Source organism: Patagioenas fasciata, chromosome 10 (genome assembly GCF_037038585.1).
Source record: "Patagioenas fasciata isolate bPatFas1 chromosome 10, bPatFas1.hap1, whole genome shotgun sequence".
NCBI lineage: Eukaryota > Metazoa > Chordata > Aves > Columbiformes > Columbidae > Patagioenas > Patagioenas fasciata.
The window spans coordinates 15,397,889-15,421,153 of record NC_092529.1 but is presented as its reverse complement, the minus strand read 5'-3'; the positions used below and the strand labels follow the sequence as shown (position 1 = coordinate 15,421,153).

Here is a 23,265-nt window from a genome sequence, read left to right as displayed (position 1 = left end):
TGCTTTTTCAAGAGTTGAAAGTATTTTAAATTGCTTCCTGACTATAATAATTTTGAGGATAAAAAGATGATAGTTTAGTTTATTGCTCAACTAAAACACATCTGATTTCTCCTTAATATTAAATATTAGGAAGACAAACTAAGGGAAACTAATGGAAATAGCCAAGTGTCAATTTTAAGAGGAACATATTATACTAATGTTTAAAGGCTGAAGCAATGATTAGTGGCAAACTTCATTTAGTAGTCTTGCACTCATTTAGGAGAAGGTACTTGGTAAAACCCTGTGAAAAACAAAAAATTACTTTCAGTACTCGTTAAGAGTGTAATGATCAGCTATGACTGTGTGCTGGGACTGCAGCCATCTCCCTCCTGCCTCTTCCTAATCAATTACCCTGTTTCCAAATAAAAACTCAAACATTTTACTAGACAAGATAATAAAGAGCTGGAGGAGCCAAACCCCACAGTAACAATTCAGGGATAAAAATTATCTTGGTAGAGGGCCAAACACAGTTATTTTCTTCAATTTTTTCCTCTTATGCCCCAAGGCATACCTGAGATACCTGGGACTAGCTAAGGGAAAAGGCTTGACCTGGACTTTTTTCTTGCAATTTGGTTCTTCCTAATCAACCTCTCCCTCTTTCTTCCAACAAATACCCCACCACGACATTAAAGCACCCTTGTCGCATGTTGCTGCCTCTTGCAGTTTATTCAGATTCAGGAGAGGGCTAGTGAAAGCAGGTACCAGCAACAAAGTGCACATCTCATAGACTTTCGAGGTCTTCTGGAGTACCCACAAACATTTTGCTGATGAAACTTATGCGGTATTAGTCTCATCAAAGTCTGCTCTAATCATTGCTCTCTCCCACAACAACTCACATGATATATGCTACTACTACATGTACTAAAATCTTAGTGAATCTTTAGTGGAAATCAAATTTACTGCAGCCGGCAGGTGCTGATTCAATCTTACTAAAACTCCTCCTTGGGCTTTAGGTGAAATTATGCCCCTCACTGCACAGGCTATGGGTTCTGACATGCTCTCTCACCCCACTAATGAAAAGAATTATCTAGCTTTAAAATACTGAGATGATTTTTTTTGTTTTCTGATTTGTATAATTGGGAATCCTACTACAGAGAACCTTAAATATATGTATATATATATGAAGGAGTGAAGGTTAGAATCTTTCCTTAAAAACAAAATTATAAAAAGCCACAATATTCCCACAATCATTTTGCAATGGGTATTCAAGATGTGGTGCAAAATTTACAAGATTTAATATTAGTGATAATAAATGTTTCTGGGCTTTATGCTCTACTGACTACCTGGCTATGAAGCTACCCTTCACAATCTAGATACCTCTCTTCAACTGAGACTTATAAAAAGGATAGAAGACCAAATATCTAAGAAATAAAATAGAAATATTAATGTATTAAGATGTTCAGTGTCACTAATGTGCACAGTGAAACATGGAGTCAACAAATAGTTCTGTAAGAATTCGGAGTGATATCTTGCTTGTCCACTTTGTGCTTTCCCAAACTGGAATAATGCATCATTTGCTACAAGTTTCTTAGGCCAGTTATAGCCTCAACACTAGCTGAACAACACATACTATAAAGAAGCTGTAGATGTTGCACAAATATATAAATAAGGATATGCTAATTTTAGTCTGGTTTACTTCAGTCTGGAACACGGGTTTATCAAAAAAAAAGTACTTTAGAAAGACAGCATTTGATAAAGTGCAGACCAGAGTGTCTCCGTAGCTCTGGTTTGTTACTGGTGGTGAAAATAATACCCTGACAAACACAATTCATTGTAAAATCCAGCTGTGAGCAAGTATTATTGTCTCTCATATGGACAAATATAAGCATCTGTCAGGTACCATTTGATTTCAAACTGTCAGCTGAAATTTGTGCAGATGATGACAATTACACCAGTAGGAATATTGCAAAATATCTTTTTAAATAAAAAAAACATTTCTCCTTGGCATATTGCAAACAGCTCGAGAACACTACGGAACCACTTTGAAGGCCATTGCTTTTATAATATTCAAGGTACTATTCTCCTTAGAATGCATTTTTGTGCAAAAACTTCATAATGTGCCTACTGCAAATATGATTTATTCCTCAGGCTCCGACGAGTGTCATCCACAATGTGTAACAAAAGCGAAAAGCAGAGGTGCAAAACCAGGATGCTTTCTACCTCCTGAAATCCCACTGTGACTAGTAGAATAGATACCATATTGTGGAGTTCTGTCAGTTTGGTTTTGCTTTGTCATAAGGGTATTAAATGTTTCCAAAGCCAAATGAGTAAAATTGATTAAATTTACAGTTCCCAGAAAAATAGCATGTTGATATTCAAGAGTCACAGAAAAGAAATAATCAAAGAATCAAAATATTTTTGGCATATGAAATACTTTCCATGCCATGTTATTCTAGAAGCACAGTCTCACTGGAACTTGCAGGTCTCCAAATGGCAATACAAGAGACACGAGCAAAAATCTGCAAGTCTAAATAATAATTTGTGACTGACATGACATTATTCACTGAATGATTTGTCATACCAACCAGTGAGCAATAAAATTTGTATCTATTTTTCCATGATCTAACAATTTTAAACCAGCATATCACAACTTCAAAATAATAATCTATAACACAGGTTGATCCACATCCTTCAAATATGATCTCATTTATCAATTAAGTCTACATTTTTCAGGGCATGATAGGAACATGAAGGGCATTCCCGCTGCTTTATTTATTTAGAAATATTCTTGCCATTTTGCACAAAATAGGAACACATATAACTTGAGGCAAATTATGAATATAAGACAAGTAGAATTTACTTTCTATTTCCAAGAAACAGTTTGTCAGCTCCACAACATTCTTGCTGTGGTTTACGGTCTTACTCCACATAGTAACAAGATAGCAGGGAGTATATCCACCATCATAAAACTAATGCCTAGTTTTTCCAGGCAGACCTGAATTCCTTGAACAGCTTGAATAACCATCAAGAAAAATCTTCACTTGTACCATCAAAAATCATATTTTTCTCTGTGCGTAAAGAAAGCAGCCCTGAAAACTACCATAGACAATGTAAAAGGGCTATGCCTCATTGCTTTCTCCTCTCATGAAGAACAAAATACATCTCATAAATCAGTAACACTTTCTGAAATCTGAAATCAATGTCAGATTAGTAAAACTGACTGCGCTAAACAAACACAAATCGTAATACCTAGCAAACAGAAGTAGTATCTTAAGACAAGTTACATGATACTCAAGAAACACATGCAGTAGTAACAGCAGGTAAAACCCTAAAGGAACCTGCAGATTTGTTTTACTCAGGGCTTTGTCACTCCTTAGATATCAATTTTAGAACTAAATCAACAGGAGAGAAAAATCATTTTTAGATCTCCATATGTCTAGCCTTTTCCATTGTTGGCAGAATGGAAAGAAATTAGCATCGCATGGATGTGTTTTAACCAGCTGCATGTTAAGTGTGTCCAGTAATAAGTTTTGTATGTTGAGATGTTTGTTATATTGACAGTCCTTTAAAATCATCAAAGCCATAACAGTAACACAGCAAAGTCAAAGTAGCTGTAGAGAGTTCAGTAGAATTCAATGGTTATCAACAACTGAAAAAGATAGCAGGAGAGCAACATAAATCAATTTTAGATGTTGTTTTATCTTTTGAGTATGTAGGGTAGATGAGGTACTGAGCTGTGGAAAAAACCAGGTTATTTTAACAGGTTCCCTGTAACAGAATTAAAATTATAGACAGAAGTATGGTCATGCAGAGCAATGACAGATGACCATATTCATTATCCAAAAACCACTGTTTAATTATAATACATCTTATCTAACATAAAAAACAGTTGAATTAGTAAAACATTTGGTGGTAAGTCTTCACATACAAAACCAGTCATTTACTGAATCTCTCATTAAGTAACCCTCGAACAAGACTACTAAAAAAGGGAATACCAAAAGGAAAAACAGACTCATTCTAAAGAAAATATTGGAGTGATTTGTGATACACCTTATGTTTAATGACAGAAATACAAGACTGATTTGTGCGTCCTCAACTGGAAATATTGAGCACTGTCCTCCTCCCCCTGTACAGCAACAGCCATCACGGAAACGAAGCTAAAATACAAGCTCAGCATATGATACCATGTGCATATGAAGTTTATGAAGTGTATAAAGGCTTAGGGAAGAGTGGCTGGAAAGCTGCCTGGTGGACAATGACCCAGGAGTGTTGGTCAACAGTAGCTGAATATGAGACAGCCTGTGCCCAGGTGGCCAAGAAAGCCAAGAACATCCTGGCTTGTATCAGCAGTAGTGTGACCAGCCGGACCAGGGCAGTGACCATCCCCATGTACTGGGCACTGGTGAGGCTGCACCTCAAATCCTGGGTTCAGTTTTGGGCCTCTCACAACAAGAGAGACACTGAGGTGCTGGAGAGAGTTCAGAGAAGGGAATGGAGCTGGTGAGGGGCCTGGAGCACAAGTGTGAGGGGAGCGGCTCAGGGAACTGGGGGGTTCAATCTGGAGAACAGGAGGCTGAGGGGAGACCTTATTGCTGTCTACAACTACCTGAAAGGAGGTTGGAGCATGGAGGGTGTTGGTCTCTTCTCCCAAGTAACAAGTGATAGGACAAGAAGAAATGGCCTCAAGTTGTGCCAGGGCAGGTTTAGATTAGATATTAGGAAAAATGTCATCTTGGTTGTCCAGGCAAGTAGTTGAGTCACCAGCCCTACAGGTGTTTAAAAGACGTGCAGATGTGGTGACTAGGGACATGGTTTAGAGGTGGACTTGGCAGTGCCAGGTTAATGGTTGGACTTGACGACCTTTAAGGTCTTTTCTGACCAAAACGATTCCATGTTTCTACTCTCTAAGTTCAATGGAGTTTCAATGGTAGTTTAAATGGTAGATGTTCATACCATGATGGAAATGGAACTGCAAACTTCAAAAGGATAAAAGTACTGTTAACTGTGTGAATAATTTTCTCAGCCTTGAAAGGGCATACTTATATTGCTTATTTAAATACCTATGGCTAAGACAAGGTAAAGAAAAAAATATGCCACGTTGTAGAAGGGAAGCAACTGGTATTTCTTTTGGGATGAACATATCTTTCTATTGTAACTGGAGTGCTGTGTATGGAGGAATAATCATCACAATTTAACCAAGTCTCTTCTTGAAGGCTCCTAACAGAGAATGGAAGAAAAAAGTGCAAATCCCCATCAAACTAGCAAGAACTTAAAAATTGCACAACATGGCAAAACACAACAGAGCAATATTTTGGGGGCTAAAGGGGAAGAGAAAACTAGCTGTTGGAGGAAGTTTTTATAATTAGTGTTGTCCTAAATTATCTCAGTGCAACAAATACAGAAACAAAGAAATAAAAAATAATCAAATCACTGATCTGGAAAGGGTTGAACAGTCCTCAGAGCCCTCAGGTCAGGTCAGCTGTTCCTAAACCATCCCTACAATTCCTGACAAACTACTTCTGCTTAATGGTTGGATATTATATCTAAAACTTACCGACCTGCATCCTACCATGCCAGAGCTAGAGGCACAGTATTTTTTACATCACTATGCTATAGGTTTATTTAACTGAAGAAAGAAGGACTTTTTCTACCTTTCTCCATGTCTCTCAAAAAATGTAATGGTTAATCTTTCAACTCTCAGGCAAATCCAAGGATTTAAAATATATCTGGTACCAATTCTCAATTCCATTTGATAATTCAGGGAGGCCTCAGCTCTTTTTTTGCATGAATAATACAGTTAGTGTGGGCAGTGTCAATGACATCCCATCTGCTGACTGAGAAAAATTCTCACCTCTTCCACGTGTTGAGTTGAACCTCTGCTTTTAGCAATATGAGTATATTTTGTATCACCTTTTGTTTAACACCTAAAACTTAAACATTGCAAGACTCAGTGCAGAGCTGTAGTCAGTTTGGTGACCACCTCTGGCTCTATACCACGCACAGGATGCAAGTATGAGAATGGTCAGGATAATTCAGACTTTAGACTGCATATAGAAGCAAAATTTAATCATTCTAATTCTTATAGATAGCTGGGAGAATGACCTATTTTCTCAGCAGCTGAAAAGACAAAGCTGTTGTAAGGCTATAAAGATGATTTAAGAGTATGTATCAGTTTAGAGAGAGAAAAATTCTGCAAGCTCAGACAGTTGTAAAATTGCCAATTTACAGCTGTGTCTGCTTAGACTCTGCCAAATATGAGAGGCCACAATACCTATACTATGGTATTGAATGTTTAGCTTGTATTACCTTGTCCTTGTAGTCAAATCTAATATTTACCATCACAGCCCCTCAATAATGAGACTCCATATCAATGAAAAACAAATAAAAGCAGTTACTTTCAAAATATTACTTGAGGCTCAATAGCAGTTAGCCGAAGACTGAAGATGCAGAATGAATTATGAAATGTAATTCCAACTTTTGGCCAGCCAAGAATCCATATATCCCGTTTTCTCATTCCCCTTGAGACAGCAGTGTTTTAAGTTATGCCAGCACCATTACATTACACTATCAAATGCTTTGATTACAAGAAAACAGGCAGATACTAGCATAATTAAAGACAACAGTCTATTCTTTCCAATTGTCTAGTCATAGAGAAAACTAGATTCATTGAGGCTTGGCAGTTGTGAAATTGGGCAGAATTTAACTCCAGAAGATACTCAGTTAATTACTGGAAATATAATAAAGATCAGACATGTTAAGTGCCCAGAAATTACTAGGAGCTAGAAAGGCATTTCAAGATAAAAGTAAATCCTCCTAAGTACTTCCCTCCACCGCTTTTGGGTTTGTTTTCTTTTTCTCTGTATTTACATGAAAATCAAGTTTTGTTCCTACTCTCTCTGAATGTTCTTTCTCCTGTATTTCCAGGCATATATTCCAGTTTACCGTCTATCGGCTCTGGTTGAAGCTCGAAGCCTGGAGGGTCCCTTACCTCCCGCCCGGGGCGGTGGGCCACAGAGCAGCACGACTCCCTGCCCCTCTCGAACCGACACCGCGCTTCTCATCTTTGTCCTGGAGTTTTCAAGATCTGTTGGCGAAAGAAAGGTGAGACAAACATTAGAAGACAGAAAATACCATATAAATACACAGGAGTTTCAAGTTCTCAAACCCTGATATAGAGTCTCCTAGTACGCAACTAAGTTCAGCAATTTCAGTGAACCAGTTGCAAAAGAAAAAGCTGTTCAACGTGAGGGAGGATGACAGAATTAGGGCTGAAGTGAACTAATTTACAAGAACATAATTAAGCAGATCCTATGGCTAATTTTGTTCTTCTGCTAGGCTTATGTTACCCTAATTTTGATAACCAAAAAGGAGTCATAAGCATAACTTAAAAATAGGTCTTTAAGCCACTGTTTCTTCCGACATGAAGGCATCTGATGAAAATAGCATCGAGATCTTACTGAGTTCCTCCAACCAACCGTGAAATAATGCTAACAGCACAGCTATTCAGAAAAGGGGTATGTATCTTTTCACACAGAAAAGAAATCCCTCAACCACCTCCCTGCAGCAGAATCCCTTGTAACACCGCTAGGCTCCGGCGAGGGCACGTGCTTTGCACGGTGGTGTATTGACCCAGCGCTCTGGCTTCAGGTCTTCTCTGAGCTTCTTAAGCTGCATAAGAGGGGAAACAAATGCTGCCAAGTATACATAAATGCAAAATTGCAGAGCAGCAGTATTTTATTATAAATTTATATGAATATTTGCTCTAAATAGCAACTCAAGATCCGAGAAAGTATGGCCTCATTATATCCTTGAATTAAGCTAGATATAACATCCTATACAAACTGTGGTTCTACACTAAGAAAGATTTTTCCATTAATAAACTGTATATTTTTTCTATAATAAAACTAAATAGAAGACAATTGTTTTTAAAAAAGTCTGTTTATGACCTTGTAAAGGATACTAACACATACTCTCTCTGAACTAAGGCTGTCTTTATAACCAAAAAGAATAGGAGCTGTGAGACGACCAACAACAGCTATTTCCCAAAACATACTTTTGAATATTGAAAAGCAACAGCTGTTGCAGTCAGAACACTAAGCAAGAGTGATTAAAATTTCAATACTTCATTCGAAAAAATGCATTTATTATTGCAATAATATACTCTTCTATTACTTTTTGTTGCTGCACATAAACTTTATAGGAGGGTTTCCTAAAAGGGCTATTTTTCAGCTTTCCAATAGAATTTCCTTGCAGACATGTCAGGGTCTATGTTTTCATGCCCACAGTAAGTCTGGGTCTTTCAGCTGGTACTTCACAGAAGTGGAGACATGCTATTCTACACTAGAATGAAAAGAGCTATGCAATTTGGATTTAAAAATTTCCAGGAAAATCAATCTATTTTGCATATAAAAATAATTCAGACCAAATTTTTCCCTCTTAAATCACAACCAAGTGGTCATAAATCTTACACAATACCTATCATTTCTGTTATTAAGATAAACTGGTTTATCACTCCTTTGTAAGCACGTACATTTATTTATCGCAAACATAGACATTTAGAAACTCAGTTGTCTCTGGCTGCGCAATACACCACCCGAGCAGGATGGGATGGGAGCAGCTGGGGAAGGGACGTGACCCGCAGGCCGCGCCGAGGGGCTCCAACAACACACCCCTGTTATCCCATGGGTACCCAGCAGGACCCACCGCAGCTCTGCAGGGTGATCTGCTACAACGTGGTACTGCAGGAGTTATTATATTAATCACTGATTGCATATGAAGATGGCTGTCCCTGGGGAATAGCTTTTTGGGTAACAAGAAGCAAGGCAGAATCCATCAGAAAATGAAGAATATGAGCATTACTACAATGAAATACTAATTTTTTACTCATTAGCAAGAAGCTCTCCATCCTACCTTCTAGAGTGGTTTAAGTACCAGAATAATCACACAGCTGCAGAAATATCATCTTAACTCATTTACATACTTGTACATTCTTTTTACGCATTGTCTGGCACGACTTTGAAATAATTATTAAAAATCATAATGCAAAACAGTAATACAGTTCTCTCCAATACAAAGAAGTCCAAACCTCTGACCTTGGAAAGTACTTTCTATTTACGAGATTCTGCTCTGATTATCAGGCATCTCTGTAGCATTTTCAGGGTATTAAAGGTCAAAGCCAATCCTGTTTGGTGGAATATCAGGGCAGATTGGTTTGGGTTTTTTATTGTTGTTTGTAGGGTTTTCTTTGTTGTTGTTGTTCATGTGTTTTTATTTTGCTGGTTGTTTGTGTTTGGGTTGTTTTGGTTTTGTTGGGTGTTTGGGTTGTTTTGGTTTTGTTGGGTGTTTGGGTTTGCTGGTTGGGGCTTTGGGGTTGGCTTTTTATAAAGCCAATATCCTAACAGCAATAACACTAGGAAGAAGGGCTGTATCTGACAAAACTTGCTTTTACCTGAAATCACTGGGAAGGAACATTAAGTTCTCAGAAAACTGACAGGATAAATAAAACACTGTAAAAGGTAGGCAAATAATTGAAAAGATTGTTTACTTTTACAGATCAATTTGTATCTCTGAAATCAGAGGCTCTTATCCTGCTGAAGTGTCTTAACAGATAAAATACAACTGGAAACAAAGAATGATGGTAAGAACAGGACAGAAGATGGTTTTGAGAAGCGATGAGTCAGAACAGAAGTCGCTTTTCAGCCCTCCATGGGGTGACAATATCCCATTGTTTTGTTTGAAAGAAAAGGGTAGAAACATAGGTAAAGTACTTCTGCCTTTTATCTACTGATCTATGGATTACCTTTTTCAACATCAGATTTTTAACACTTTATCTACAACTGTCTCAAACTGGTCACCAAAATAAAGTGTTTTGATTATTGCTTTCTTGCCTAAATATTTTAATTTGTTATTTGTGTTTATCATGATTTATTATGCCCCACTCTTATTTCCTTTCATCTGAAATGCTACCATTCCAGTAGGAAATGAGCAACTTTACCACTTAACTCTACCGGGCAAAGTCTCTAATCTGAAAATAAACTGAAAATATTTTGGTAAAAACATTACAAAAACCTGACTACACAAGAAAAAAAAAGTCAACTTAAAACCAATATAAAGCTGTGTAACTTGTAGATCAAATTTTTTATTGCCTCTTTACAGTTTGCCATATACAAGGGAAGTTTAAAATTAGCAACTGAGACTATTCTGACACCTGAAAAAAGCATTTTCTTCTCCCTTCCTATGCTAATATACATATTTGCCTCATTGCTCTAGCACCAAGTATATAAAATTACATCAACTGAAATACACGCCATTGCAATAAAATGGAGCACAAAAATGTAATTCAGCTTTATTGAAAAATCTTTTATTCTGCTCCAAAAGAGAACAATGAAACGTGTTCTTGCACATACAGTAAGGATATGAAAACCACATATTCCATTGGGTTCTCTCCTTCCATTTAATAAGCCAAGTCTGAAGTCTCAAGCACATTGCTAAGAAAGATTTCAAAATATGAAGTAAAAGTAACACAAGCATCATTTTGACTCTCTCTGCCCTGCAATGACTGTTCATGCATTTGGAACAGAAGCATATAGAAGTTCATGTGATACCCACAGTTATCAAGAGACACTGATGTATAAATTCAGGAGTGGGAGAGGATTATGATACCTGAAGCATCTGTAGAAAGTAAAACAGACCTTGTGAAACTTGTGCGATGTTTCACCCCTAGTCACACATATCCATACATAAGATCTTCATAAGATTTTTACAGGCTGCTAGAATTTCTCTAATTTTTTTAAAGTAATGCGCAGGATGCATTCACTCCATGAAGGGAAGCAGGATTCCGTAGGTTTCCAACTCCCAGCCAAGCAACACCGAAGCATCTTACTACATTTACCTCAACTGATGCTTACTGTCGACACATGCTTATTAGCAATTCTACTGTGTTTTGATAACTGCAGAACAAGAGCTCATGCTCTACAAACATAATTGTCCCTTAAGAGCAATAAAAATGTTTATTCCATTAACTCATTAGACTCATTGTTATTCAAAATAGCAGAACTTGTTAAATATACTTTATGTATAATTCTGTTCTGGTAGGATGTTCAAGTACCTAAGATTTGGTTGTCTGACTCACTTAACTGTTTTCTTTAATAGGTAATTCTGAGATGGGGATGTTGTTTGATGTCAGCACATAACAAAGAACTAATTCACAACCTGCTCGCCCTGGTAAAAGTCACATTATTAAAATGAAATGAAATAGCAATCTCTTGACTCTTAAGAAAAAAAATAACAGCCTCAGCATGTTGTAATAGCTATGCTGGTAATGATAACTTCTGAAGAAAACATAATAAGGCAAATTTATTTCTTCGAAAAACAAACAAACAAAAACCTATTCACCACCACTTAAGTCACCTATTGCATAAGCAAACCACCTCCCACATCACTCTGCACCCAAACTTGGTTATACCAAGACATTCCCATGACCACGTATTTTACACTTCTTTAGACAGACACCAGAAACTGAATGTACACTTGGCATAATTTTAAGCTTCTTACGAATACTTGTATCTGCTCAACAGAACAGTTGGGATACAGAGCCTGTTAACCCGAGCACACTGCCTGCAGATATACAACACTTGGAAGATGCACAGTAGAGCTGCACAGGAGCAAGTGAGACTTCTGCTGCCTTCCCTGGGCTTCGGATCAAGGCTGGGAGAATCATGCTGGGGTGGGAAGGATGGGTGAGACTAAAAATTATCACCTTAGTCATCAATTATTGTTGGAGGTAGAAAGGAGAGAAGAGAAAAATATTAACAGGGCAAAAGTGAACGTTACTCAAAGCATGCAGAGAATCATGTTGTGTTGTCACTTGAGAAATGATTCGCTGGTTACTGGGGAACCATCTCCACAGTTCCACTTTTGTCAGGCTGGTGTTACAGGGAAATCATTTAACTCACAGCAACTTCTACACAATCTCTTTAATGCTGTGACACACTGCTGAGCTTTCATTTTAATAGTACGACGCTTATCTGTGTGAAGGTAACAGCACATGAGGTTACACACACACCACAGAGTATGTTTTTAAAGCCCATTTTGGTATGAGAAGAGCATCTCTGGTGCTGTTGGTGCAGTCCCGCTGCCCTCGCCGCTGCGTGCCCTAAAGCCTCAGGGACAGAGCAAGCAGAAACAACCTCCCACCCTCCAGGTACATTTTACTCACAACCCAGAGCAGTACTTAGACAACTTTGAGTTTTTTAGTTCAAAATACTGCTCCCGTCTCTGCTCACATTAGTCTCATTCAGCAATGCCCATCTGAGTCCATATCTCGCATCCATAGAAATATTGCTAATAAAATGCACCAAACTTCTACAGAGAGCAGGCAGGTCAGGGAAGAGACCCTGCAGGATTTTTCCATTGCATGAAAAGCAGAATATCTAATGAGCAAGTTGTGTAGGGACTAACAGGTTGCTAAAGCCAGCTGGGGTGAACAGCACCAACCAACAGCATCAAAAATTCATTTACAAAATTCTCAAACTCTTCACATCCCCTTAAATCACTTGGGGTGCAGCAAAAATGAAACAGGAAAGAATTAAACACATTTACACCAATTAAATGAGAATAATTAAAAAGTGATACAAAGGCTGCGTTATATAAACACAAATAGGAAAAACTATAAAGAAATTGGCAGAGATGCAGTATCAGAATGCAGTGAACATGAGATTCCAGCATGGAAGGAGGTAGAAGAGTCTGCAATAACAAAGGAGAAATAGAGACAGCAAGACACAACATGCTTTTGTGGGTTGTTTAGAACTGAAGAGACCAGAGACAGCAGGATAAAAAAAAGCAGTAGAGGAACATTAATAGCATAAAAGTTGAGTCAACATCTGATGAACAGGGAATCTTTTTTTAAAGATGTATTGCATTGGTAAAACCGCACTGATAGAACTGGAAACATAGTGTTGGAAGGGAAATGCATGTTTTGAAGGAAAGACATTCTCCAACAAATATTTCAAAAAATATGCCTTCCATAAATTCATATTATCTGGGAATTATCACTGAACTCAAGGCAAACACATAGCACTGAACAAAGCAATTCAGGTAATTTAAGAAATATCTGAGGTGGGAAAATGTTTGCTCAAGAAAATGATCCTACAGCTGAGTTCCCAGATGCAACACAGATTTTGCCTCTCTAAAGCAAATCCTGAAAATGTCCTGACAGTCTATAAGGCACCTCCATCACTGACTGCTCATGGCCACAAAGCAGTTCAATAGTGAAGAACACCAGGCTATGCACATTTTAATAAATGGCTAAATGCTTTGCCAGATCTAGGTCTAGTTACCTGAAAGTCTGTTTATAAGTGGCAGCATTTCCAAGAAGACTTTCCTCAATAAATCAATGAAAACCATCCTCCAACAGTTCATTCTTGAAGCACTGGGAACATGCTGATGACAGAGGGATTTTTTTTTCTGCCACTGACTTCACTCCTTGATCTTTCCAAAAACAGTCACCTGTGCTGACCCTGACTGGACACCAGACACCCACCAAAATCACTCAGTCACTCCACTCCTCAGCTGGACAGGGGAAGGAAAATACAATGAAAGCTCCTGGGTCAAGATAAGGACAGAGAGATAATTCACCAATTACCCTTACAGGCAAAACAGACTTGGGGAAATTAGTTTATTACCAATCAAATCAGAGCAGGATAATGAGAAAAAAACACAAATGTTAAAAACACCTTCCCTCTACCCCTCCCTTTTTCTCAGGCTTAACTTTACTCCTGAATTCTCTACCTCCTCCAACCCCAGTGGTGCAGGGGGTGGGGAATGGGGTTGTGGTCAGTTCATCACGTGTCTCTACTGCTTCTTCCTCCTCAGGGGGAAGAGGACTCATACTCCCCACACTCCACTGTGGGGTTTCTCCCACAGGAGACAGTCCTCCACAAAGTTCTCCACGGTGAATCCTTCCCACAGGTTGCAGTTCTTCATAAATTGCTCCAGTGTGTGTCCCTTCCACAGGTGCAGTCCTTCAGAAACTGACTGCTCCATCATGTGTGCCCCATGGAGTCACAAGTCCTGCCGGTAAACCTGCTCCAGTGTGGGCTCCTCTCTTCACAAGAGCCTAATCCAGCATGGGCTTCCCACAGGGTCACAGTCGCCTTCAGGCATCCACCTGCTTGGGTGTGGGGTCCTCCCAGAGCTTTGGGAGGGTATCTGTTCCACCATGGTCCTCCAGGGGCTGCAGGGTCCCTCACCACGGTCTGCACCACAGGCTGCAGCCTGGAGCACGTTCACCTCCTCCTTCACTGACCTTGGGGCCTACAGAGTTGTTTCTGTCACATATTCTCACTCTCCTCTCTATATCTGCAATTGCTGTCACACAGGTTTCTTTCTCCCTTCTGAAATGTTGTCCCAGAGGTGCTATCACCATCACTCATGGTCTCAGCCCTGGCCAATGGTGGCTCTGTCTTGGAGTCATCTGGCATTGGCTCTCTTGGACATATGGGAAGCTTCTGGCAGCTTCTCACAGGAGCCACCCCTGTCGCCCCCCACTCCTGCTACCAAAACCTTGCCATGCAAACTCACCTTCCTTAAAAAAAAATGGACACATTCTCCCACAAACATTACAGAATATAGCTGGATTGTCACCAGAAAGTATTGCCAGGATACAGGTAACCAAAATCTATCATTTTCCCCATTCCCACTTGGCATGGAGCACCTGGCGAAAGCCCTACTGCTTCAATTAGGGCCATGTGGACTGTAACAGATGTAATGATGACAAATAACAGATATAGCAGATGAGTAAGTGTCCTATCAACAGATGTCTTAATCACAGCTGCTGTTTCACATGTAAAAACACACCAACTTGTTAGTCAGCATAAAAATCTAATATTCACAGACCTTCAAAATATTTATAGTTCTCATCAAAATATGTGTACTACCTGGGTTAAGCAAAATAATATGAAATGTACAAGTTTATACAGAGCTGCAAAGATAATTAGGAATGCCATTAATTCCAACACAACTAATTAAACACACAACCCCCGGAGGAAACTGTAACATCTTTATGGGGCTGCTCCAGCTCTCCAGAGGATCCTCCAGCTTCCACAGCCTATGGACCATGTCTATGAGGATCAAGCTCTCCAAAGCTCACAACCCTGAGACACTGTTTCCTGCAAAAATTAAAACTCTTGCTGCGTTTAAAGTAGCTTTATCTTCCTCTGCGTCTTTGTCATCAGCTTTGCAGCCAGCAGGCAGATGCAATGAAACAAGGTATCTCCTCATCCATGAGCTACAATACCAAAGGAATTTGCCTAGAAGAAGAGAGCAAACCCTGACTCATGACCTAGCCTGCGAAAGTCACCTCTGCCATTTTCTTTTCCAGAATCAGTTGGGTTTTATCTCTAGCTCCAGCTGTTGTTTGGTATTCTTACACTGAATTGTTGGGGGTCATGAAGAGCTAACACTAACAGGTTTCTGTTTCAATAATTCTCCAGTATAGTGTTTTTCAACCTAAAAACATATGGGTTTGTCAGGTGTATTATAACACAGCTCTTTAGTTTAATAAAAGTAGTACAAGGGAACTTAAAGAAGATTACTATTCTATGTAAGTTATTCCAGTAACCTACTTGAAGTAAGTCATAAAGGGAATGGAGTGCAAGCACAGGAATTAATACTGTATCAAAAACAATATTTACAGAGGAACTGAGAGGAAATCAAAACTCTTAATTTTATTATCAGTTACTGGTAGATGAAAAATGCAGAGGCAGAAATAAAAGTAATACATTTTCACAGCAGCAGATTGCCTGGTTCACATAGAGAAAGAGCTGTTATTTTATTGTATTAACTACTCATAGAACAATTTTAAGAAAGAGATAAGTGAATATTCACATCTGACAAGTAAAGTAACTCAGACTTAGTATCCTGAATATAGCATATGGTAATGACATTAATTGCCTCTGTAATGTTCAAAGCTTAACATATGTGAAACAGGGATATAATACACTCTTCCCTGGGTGCTTCACTGCAACTGCTGCAGTATCTACCCAAGTACAAAGGTGTTGCCACAGTATAAAACAGATTCTGGAAAATTGCTGCAAACATTTATGGCTATAAATCTCTTAGGTTACTAGATAGGATTAGACCATATTAACAGGCTCAGGAGGAGAGGATAGATAAGAAAAATGACCTCTTTCTATCCGGGCACCATACAGCAACACTGAAGTTGTAGCTTAATGGATGTTCAGGAGCACATCAAAGCAAACCAGAATATATTTTGTTCATTTCCTTCACAGTAGCCAAAAGTGGCTAAAGCAGATGGTCTGCAGTTACTTTCTTACAGACTCCAGGGAACAGGGATGCAGCAAAATGCATTTCTAGCCATGATGTCATTTGCAGCTGACAAGCAAAACTGGTATATTCTACTGCAGATAAAGCAGACAAAAAAAAGAAAAAACCCATCGTTTTGATGCTGACAGTTAAAATGTTTAAAACAACAAAAAATAGCCAGGTTCGCATAAATACGCAAAAATGAAAAATATAACTTTATGACTAGGAGACAGGACATTGTGCAGTCCAAGTGGCAGAATCACTTCTTGAACGCTGGAGATGAAAGTCATATGACGAAAAGTTTCCCGTGAAGCCACACCTTCAACCTGAGCACAAATATGAGTTCTTAAAAAAATTGTTTAATCAAAATCTAAAAATACTCTGCTTAATCTAATTCAGTATTCTTGTACAAACATATTACTCTGTAGTCCCTAATAAAATTAAAATAACATATTGAGGATGTAAACTCAATTATTTGGAGTTAGAAAATGGCAGAATTAAGGTTGCTTAAGATCACAAATATTAGTCAAGTAAAACAAAACAAAAAGTGAAACGAAACAAACGACAAACCTGTAAGATTTCAGCACCAAGGGCTTGTGATGAGTGTGCGTGTTTGACCCCTGTTGTCTGGGGACACATTGCAGCTGGGAAAGACACTGAGGAACATTTGCTACCAGGAGAGAAGCCACCAGGAAGGTTATGAACATGGGTCCCATGGAACAACCACCTAGATTGAAACCATCAGCTCCAGAAAGCCTCAGTACCACAGTCTCTCATGGGGTCTGGGATACTTCAGCTTGAGATGTGGTTCCTATGTGTTTCTGCCATTCCTCATACACCTCTATGCTTGTCCCCCCTTCTCAACAGTTTCCCCTTCAATCTTTGCCTCCCCACCAGTTCCAGCCTGCTCAACTCTTAAAAACACTCAGATGCAGCACATTCTTCGCCTCTTCTTAAAATCCATTCACCCACAGTCTCATAAAACTCATTCTGCCAATCCCTTAGCTTTTAATTATGATCATGGTAGTCACTGCAATCAAATTCATTAATGTTTTTTCTGTCAATCCAGAGGTATTTCATAGTTTCTGCTACCAGGGTCTGAACTCAAGACAGGTCATCTCACCTCAACAGCAACACCAGACTCCATTGGGTGAGCATTACAGAGAAACAGCAACAGACAGTGAGCGAGGGGAACAATCAAGAGTTTGGGGATACTTCTGATAAGTCTTCACATATCAGGGAAGACCAAGAAAGGGATTTTTTTGTCTATATTAAGGTACAAGGAGAAGGGGATGCTGCAGTGAAGCTTCAAGGAGCAGAATTTCATGGAGGTGTTTCTTGAACAGCAAAGACTAAGAGTCAATTCAACCGAAACAGCCAGAAGGCCATCTAAAGGCGTTCTGGTCTCAATTTGGACCTGCTCAGTATGGGAGGCTAATGATTCGTACCAGAGTTTCCTGCTATTAGAGCAGCCGGTTTCTTGTCTTATCTGGAAACCCCTCCTTTCCTCAAGTGCTGCTGAGTGTATTTAATTAGTTTTCAAGAGTCCGAATGTTCAGTGGAAGGTGTCAGATTATTTCATACCTACGGCAAGCTGCAGCAGGCATGGAGCGCATGGCAGCTCTTGCTGAGCTCTGACTTAATGCTCCTGGTAGGGCATTTAAGGAAACCCAATAAGCAGTTGTTCCAACACACACAGCAAGACACACTGCATCAGTTCTACTTATCTATGTGAAAATAAGTTTTCATTGTAAGCAACTTTCTTAGGCTTGTAACCTATGGCCCAGCTTATTTTCTCAAATCTAAACTACTGTAAACACTACCTCTTATCTTACCAAATAACTGCTTTGTTCCAACCAGCTACACAAATACACATTAACTGGTCTGACTGAAGCTCCAGACAAAGTCTACCCACTGCAATTAAGTCAAAATTTCATTTGCTCTGTCACACGTTAATTCTGCCCCTCATATCCTCTATAAAACTGGAATGGCCCTCTCAGTACATGTACCAGAGCTTCAGTCTGGTTACAAAACCTCTTTCGATATTAGTCACTGCTCTGATCCAGACACAATAGACATTTAAAAAAAAAGCAGTATAATCCCCATGCAGATAACAAATCCCATGTCTTGGTTATAAAACAGGAGCAATAATAGTTATGCAATTAAAGAGATGGGTAAACAGACACGATCAAATTGCATTTGGTCCTACTGAGAATGAATTGGTATCTCATACTGCATTGTCTGGAGGAAGGAGACCTTTGCAAGCATGAGTTGGAATAAATTCATTACACAAAGCAATGATATGTGATACGAATTGACACTAATTTCATCTACTTGGGCACCTTAAATAGTGACACATCAATGCAATTCAGGGTGTGTGGCAGACGAGTACCACAGTGTGGCCAAGTGTCTTTAAGTTAAAACAGTTGCAATGGACAGCAGCCCTTTGCCAGCCTCTGGATCAACATCATCTTCTCACTGGGATATGAGAAATCAATTTCACTTTTGCCATGGAACCAGGAAATCCTGGACTCTGGAAGCATGTTTCGGTCCCACAATTTAGACATTACAATCAGAACTGAAAACTCTAGACATTTTTTTCAGTAAAGAAGGATTTATTATGAGACAAGAAGCCGTCTAAAAGAAAACAAGATCGTAATTCCACTGAATTCCTATCAGAAAAGCTAGGGGAAAGAAAAATACAGAATGGGTAAGATAGAACTGGCTTGAAGAGAGGCTAGAGTTACTTTTAAATGGAAGCAAACAGAAGAGTTACACACAAAGATGAAAGGGTAAATTAAGAGTAGCACAACATATTGAGACACGAAATTACAAAATACTAAGGAGAAAAATACTAGACTTTGTTAACCAAAGAAGCTGAACATTAGAAACAAATACTCTGAAAAGAATATGAAATAAAATCAGAAAAAGATATATGTATTAAGAAATCAGAGAGTCAAAAATAGCTGAATGCAAAGGAGTGTGAACAATAGATATAGAAATGCAAAACACAACCATTAATATCTAATTATTACTAATCAAAAGTACTGTGTTGTACAAGAGTTCTAAGAGCAGAGGAGAAGCTGTGGAAGTGTAGAACCAGTCTCTAAACCAAGAAATCCAATAAATCACTGACTCATTTGATTGTTTAACTTCATTACTGGGTAAAGTACTAGTACATACAGTAGAAGTAATCAATATAAAAGCACTAGAAAAATACAAATCAGTAGACATTACGATGAGTTCATACAGAGAAACTGCACTCGATGACACAACAGCTGCTGCCTCACACACTGGGGTTTTAAAATCAATGTCCCCAAGACAGCAGTTTCAGCCCATCATCTACAAACTGCCACGCTCTCCATCAGCTCTGCAAGATCACAAGGTTATCCGCACTGCCTGCAAGTACTAATGCAATGCAAACATTAATATAAAGTTGCTTATAAAGTTGCTAGGGGAGATTTTGTTGTTGTTGTTTTTTGGTTTGTTTTGTTCTTTTTCCTTTTCAAATGGTGCCACTTGTATATGACAAATGTCTATGGACAAAACACTGATTAAACTTAAGTCATAAGTTACTCCCATACATCATTAACATTTAAATGTGGTTTAGCTGGTTTTGGGTAAAGAGGTTTTGACTTGTTATTTTCATGCTAAGGATTATTAGAAAAAATTCCGTAAAACCTTTACATCAAACGCTACAAAAATAGAAGTTGTAAGGAAACAAATGAAGGCATCTGAAATTCTAGTGGTAAAAGAGGCCTTCCATCCAAGTGTAAGTTCATCTTCCCACTTCACTCCATCCCCCAAAAGCTAGCGCAAACAGACTACCCAAAGCACTTTCTTTTTTGCTCTTCTTGCAGCAAGAGAGTGAAAAACAGAAAATGCAGGGATCATTTGAGCACATTAACCTCCTTGGAAGAGAAGGGAATGAGACAAGATCTTTAGAGAATTGCATTCTGTCTGCCTCCGCAGTAACGGCATTACACTTGAATGAAAGCAAAATTATGTGGAAGACTGTTAGTTTACTGAAGGGTCAGAGAGATGACAGCTGTGGCAGGCAGCAGTAAACCTTTAATATGCCATGATGTACCAATGTGCACATCCTTCGGTGGATGAATAAATGTGGCTGAACAAGGGATTGCACCTGAGCAGCTGCATAGATTAATAAATTCAGCATCAGACCATTGAGCAACAGGAGCTGCAGGGGTGAAAGAAAACAAGTGCCCACAAATACCTACCTGTTCTTCTGCTACTCTGTTTATCAAACCAGTGCTACTGAAGAAAGTTTAATAGATTGAGACATGTGCATAAGGAGAAAACCCTCAAATCTTTTTGTTGGTATCTAAGCAAAATCGTTAAGTGACAGATGCTCTATGTGCAGATTGATCCCCAGCCTAAGCCAAATTACTCTGCACAGGGTGATGTAATCCTCAAAACCGTATCGTTAACTACAATTTAATAAAAAGCCGTGGGCTGAAGAAATACAGTTTCATAAAAAAGAAAGAAGTTCTCTCACTGCATAGGGCTGAGAAAGGTAATAACAGGAAAATAAAAAGCAGGTACTGCATCTCTTCTCATATGTAGTGAGAATTTTCTTGGTTATTAAATGAAACTCCCCACAATTCACAGGCTGTGTTCTCTGTAACTGCTCACTACCAGACTAGAAACACTTACATAAATACATTATCGATACAAAAATAAAGACAGAAGCAATGCAGCGTAATAAGAATAGTTCTGCAAGATGCATCGCTTTGGTGTCAAAATACCTACTTTGCTTAGCAAGTAGATATACCAATGATAAACATCAGGAAAGCAAAGCAGGCAGGTTGGCAGCAAATCAGAGCCCTGAAAAAGTACATTTAATGTCAGAAGATAAACAGTGAAGACATTTAAACAGTTATTCTCAATCCTTCCTAAATCTGACATTTATTGTGTTACAGCTGTGAGCTACTCTCAGTTAAAACTTAACATATATTCATTGAGTGTTAGTATAATTTGGTACATCACAAGACAACTGCGCTTGTTATACGCCTTTTAGTAACACCATTTTTTCCTATTTCAGGACTTGTTGCTGTAAAGTGCATTCAGAATTATTATTTTAAGTACTTATTTCAGTTTGAGGCTCCAAATCCAATAGTTTTATTAGTCATGAAGGGTGAAGTACAACACAGATAACACAGATGTGTTTATGTTGACTGAAACATTTTTATGTATGATTCTGTAAGTTGTAAAACTACATTTGAAAGATCAAAGCATTAAATTCCTACTGAACATTCCTAACAACTTCAATGGGCTGTAGATCAGGCCCTTAATGCGTTATTAATGTAATATAGATGTTTTTAAGTATTATCTTAATATTCTCTGTAATATGCTGAATGGGCTAACAAGACCCCATTAGGGTGGTTCTGACAAACAAAACAAGGTCTGAAATTCCCTAGCAATGACTTGCTTTGATTTTTCAGTGAATATAAGCTCTATTTTGCCAAATAAGACATATTGCAGAAGTTTAAGAACAGGCCTGAAGTGCAAAAATCCTAAGGAAAGGTACCATTCTTCTAAAACATAAACAAAAAATCTGCAAGACTTAAAATGAAAACATTTTATTTAGAGTTTTATGAGGCATGGGAGGAGGCAGGAGGCTGATGCAGGAAATGTCAAAATTGTTAGTTATTTATAAAAATTCTTACACCTATAGAAGTGCAGCTAGTTCTTCAAAAGTTTTGTTAAAAATATAGGCGTAAAGTCCAAATACTTAATATATACTCTGTCATTGAAAGAAAACTTCTAGGTTTTCAAAGCCTTAAAAAACCCACACAAACAACTCCCCCAAACCAGAAAACTTTCCCCCAAATCCCACCACCAAAACCAAATAACTTTACAATGTAAGAACTAGATGCTACATGTGCTAAATAACCTCAGCAAACAAATCATTGCCCTCCGAAGAATACCTAAGTTAGCAAAATCAATGTTTAAGTCAAAAATAATTATTGCCAAAATGTAAATAGCTATTAGAGAAATGAACAAGAGGGATTATGAGGATGAAACATGAATAAGCTAAAAAATAAACGGTCCATTCCTCACCCACTGACAATAAATATGCCTTGCACACACACAGGAGGTTTGGTAGAAAAGCTGCTCTTAGAAGGATCTGGCAGCACCTAATAAACCATGGTGGACAACAAGGTGTACACAAAGCTGCAGTTCCAGAAGATCCTTATTTCTTAGTGCCAGTATTAGTGCTGCCACAACCCAGGTGCATCTCCGGTTCACAGCCAGATGAGGCCATCGGGACTGAGGCAGCGGACAGTTAAAATGTCTCCATTACAGCTACAGATGGGAAAATTTCTGATTCAGATCAATTTATACAACGATCTTCCATTGCACTTCAGTTCAGACACTACTTATATCAAGCAAGTCTAATTATGGGGAATATTTAATATGAGAAAAAGACGTAGAGAGACAAAGCAACAGCTGTTTTTTTAAACCTCATTTAATGCCTTAAAATGACAAGCAGACGCAACTCAAAGAATACATGAATCCTTTTGTACAAACCAGTTTTGCACCTCAACTGGGGCCTCATCCTGGTGACAGGGAAGGTTCAAAGACCCTCCCCATGTCAGGACATTCCCAGCTGTGGGCCACTGGTCATGGGCTGACGAGCAGAAGTGCTGGACACAAAGCTGGGACTCAACACAGTACCCGCCTTTCTCTCATGAGATTCCAAGTTACATGAGGGGCACAACGACAGTGAGTTAAGACTTAGCTACACTGAAAGTAGCATTTCTCTTAAGTTATATAAGCCATGATGTTGCAGGTCATTAAGCCTGTATTTTCGGCTAGGCATGTAGGTGGGACTTCAACTATTTGAGTTTTGCCCAGACAGCCTACCACAACAACATGAAAGTTTTCGTCTTCATGAAAAATCTACACTGAAAAATTATGTAATAAAAAGCTTCTGGTACC

The 23,265-nt window shown here is 38.6% G+C and overlaps 1 protein-coding gene across 1 annotated transcript in view; it reads right to left on the bottom strand.

Moving 5' to 3' along the window:
• LOC136105755 (contactin-3) overlaps window positions 1-23,265 on the bottom strand; it is a 108,370-nt gene that overhangs the window by 44,276 nt on the left and 40,829 nt on the right. Inside the window, exon 3 of the mRNA XM_065845558.2 lies at window positions 6,968-7,063. Coding sequence (XP_065701630.1) covers window positions 6,968-7,063 — 96 coding nt within the window. The remainder of the gene's footprint in view (window positions 1-6,967; window positions 7,064-23,265) is intronic.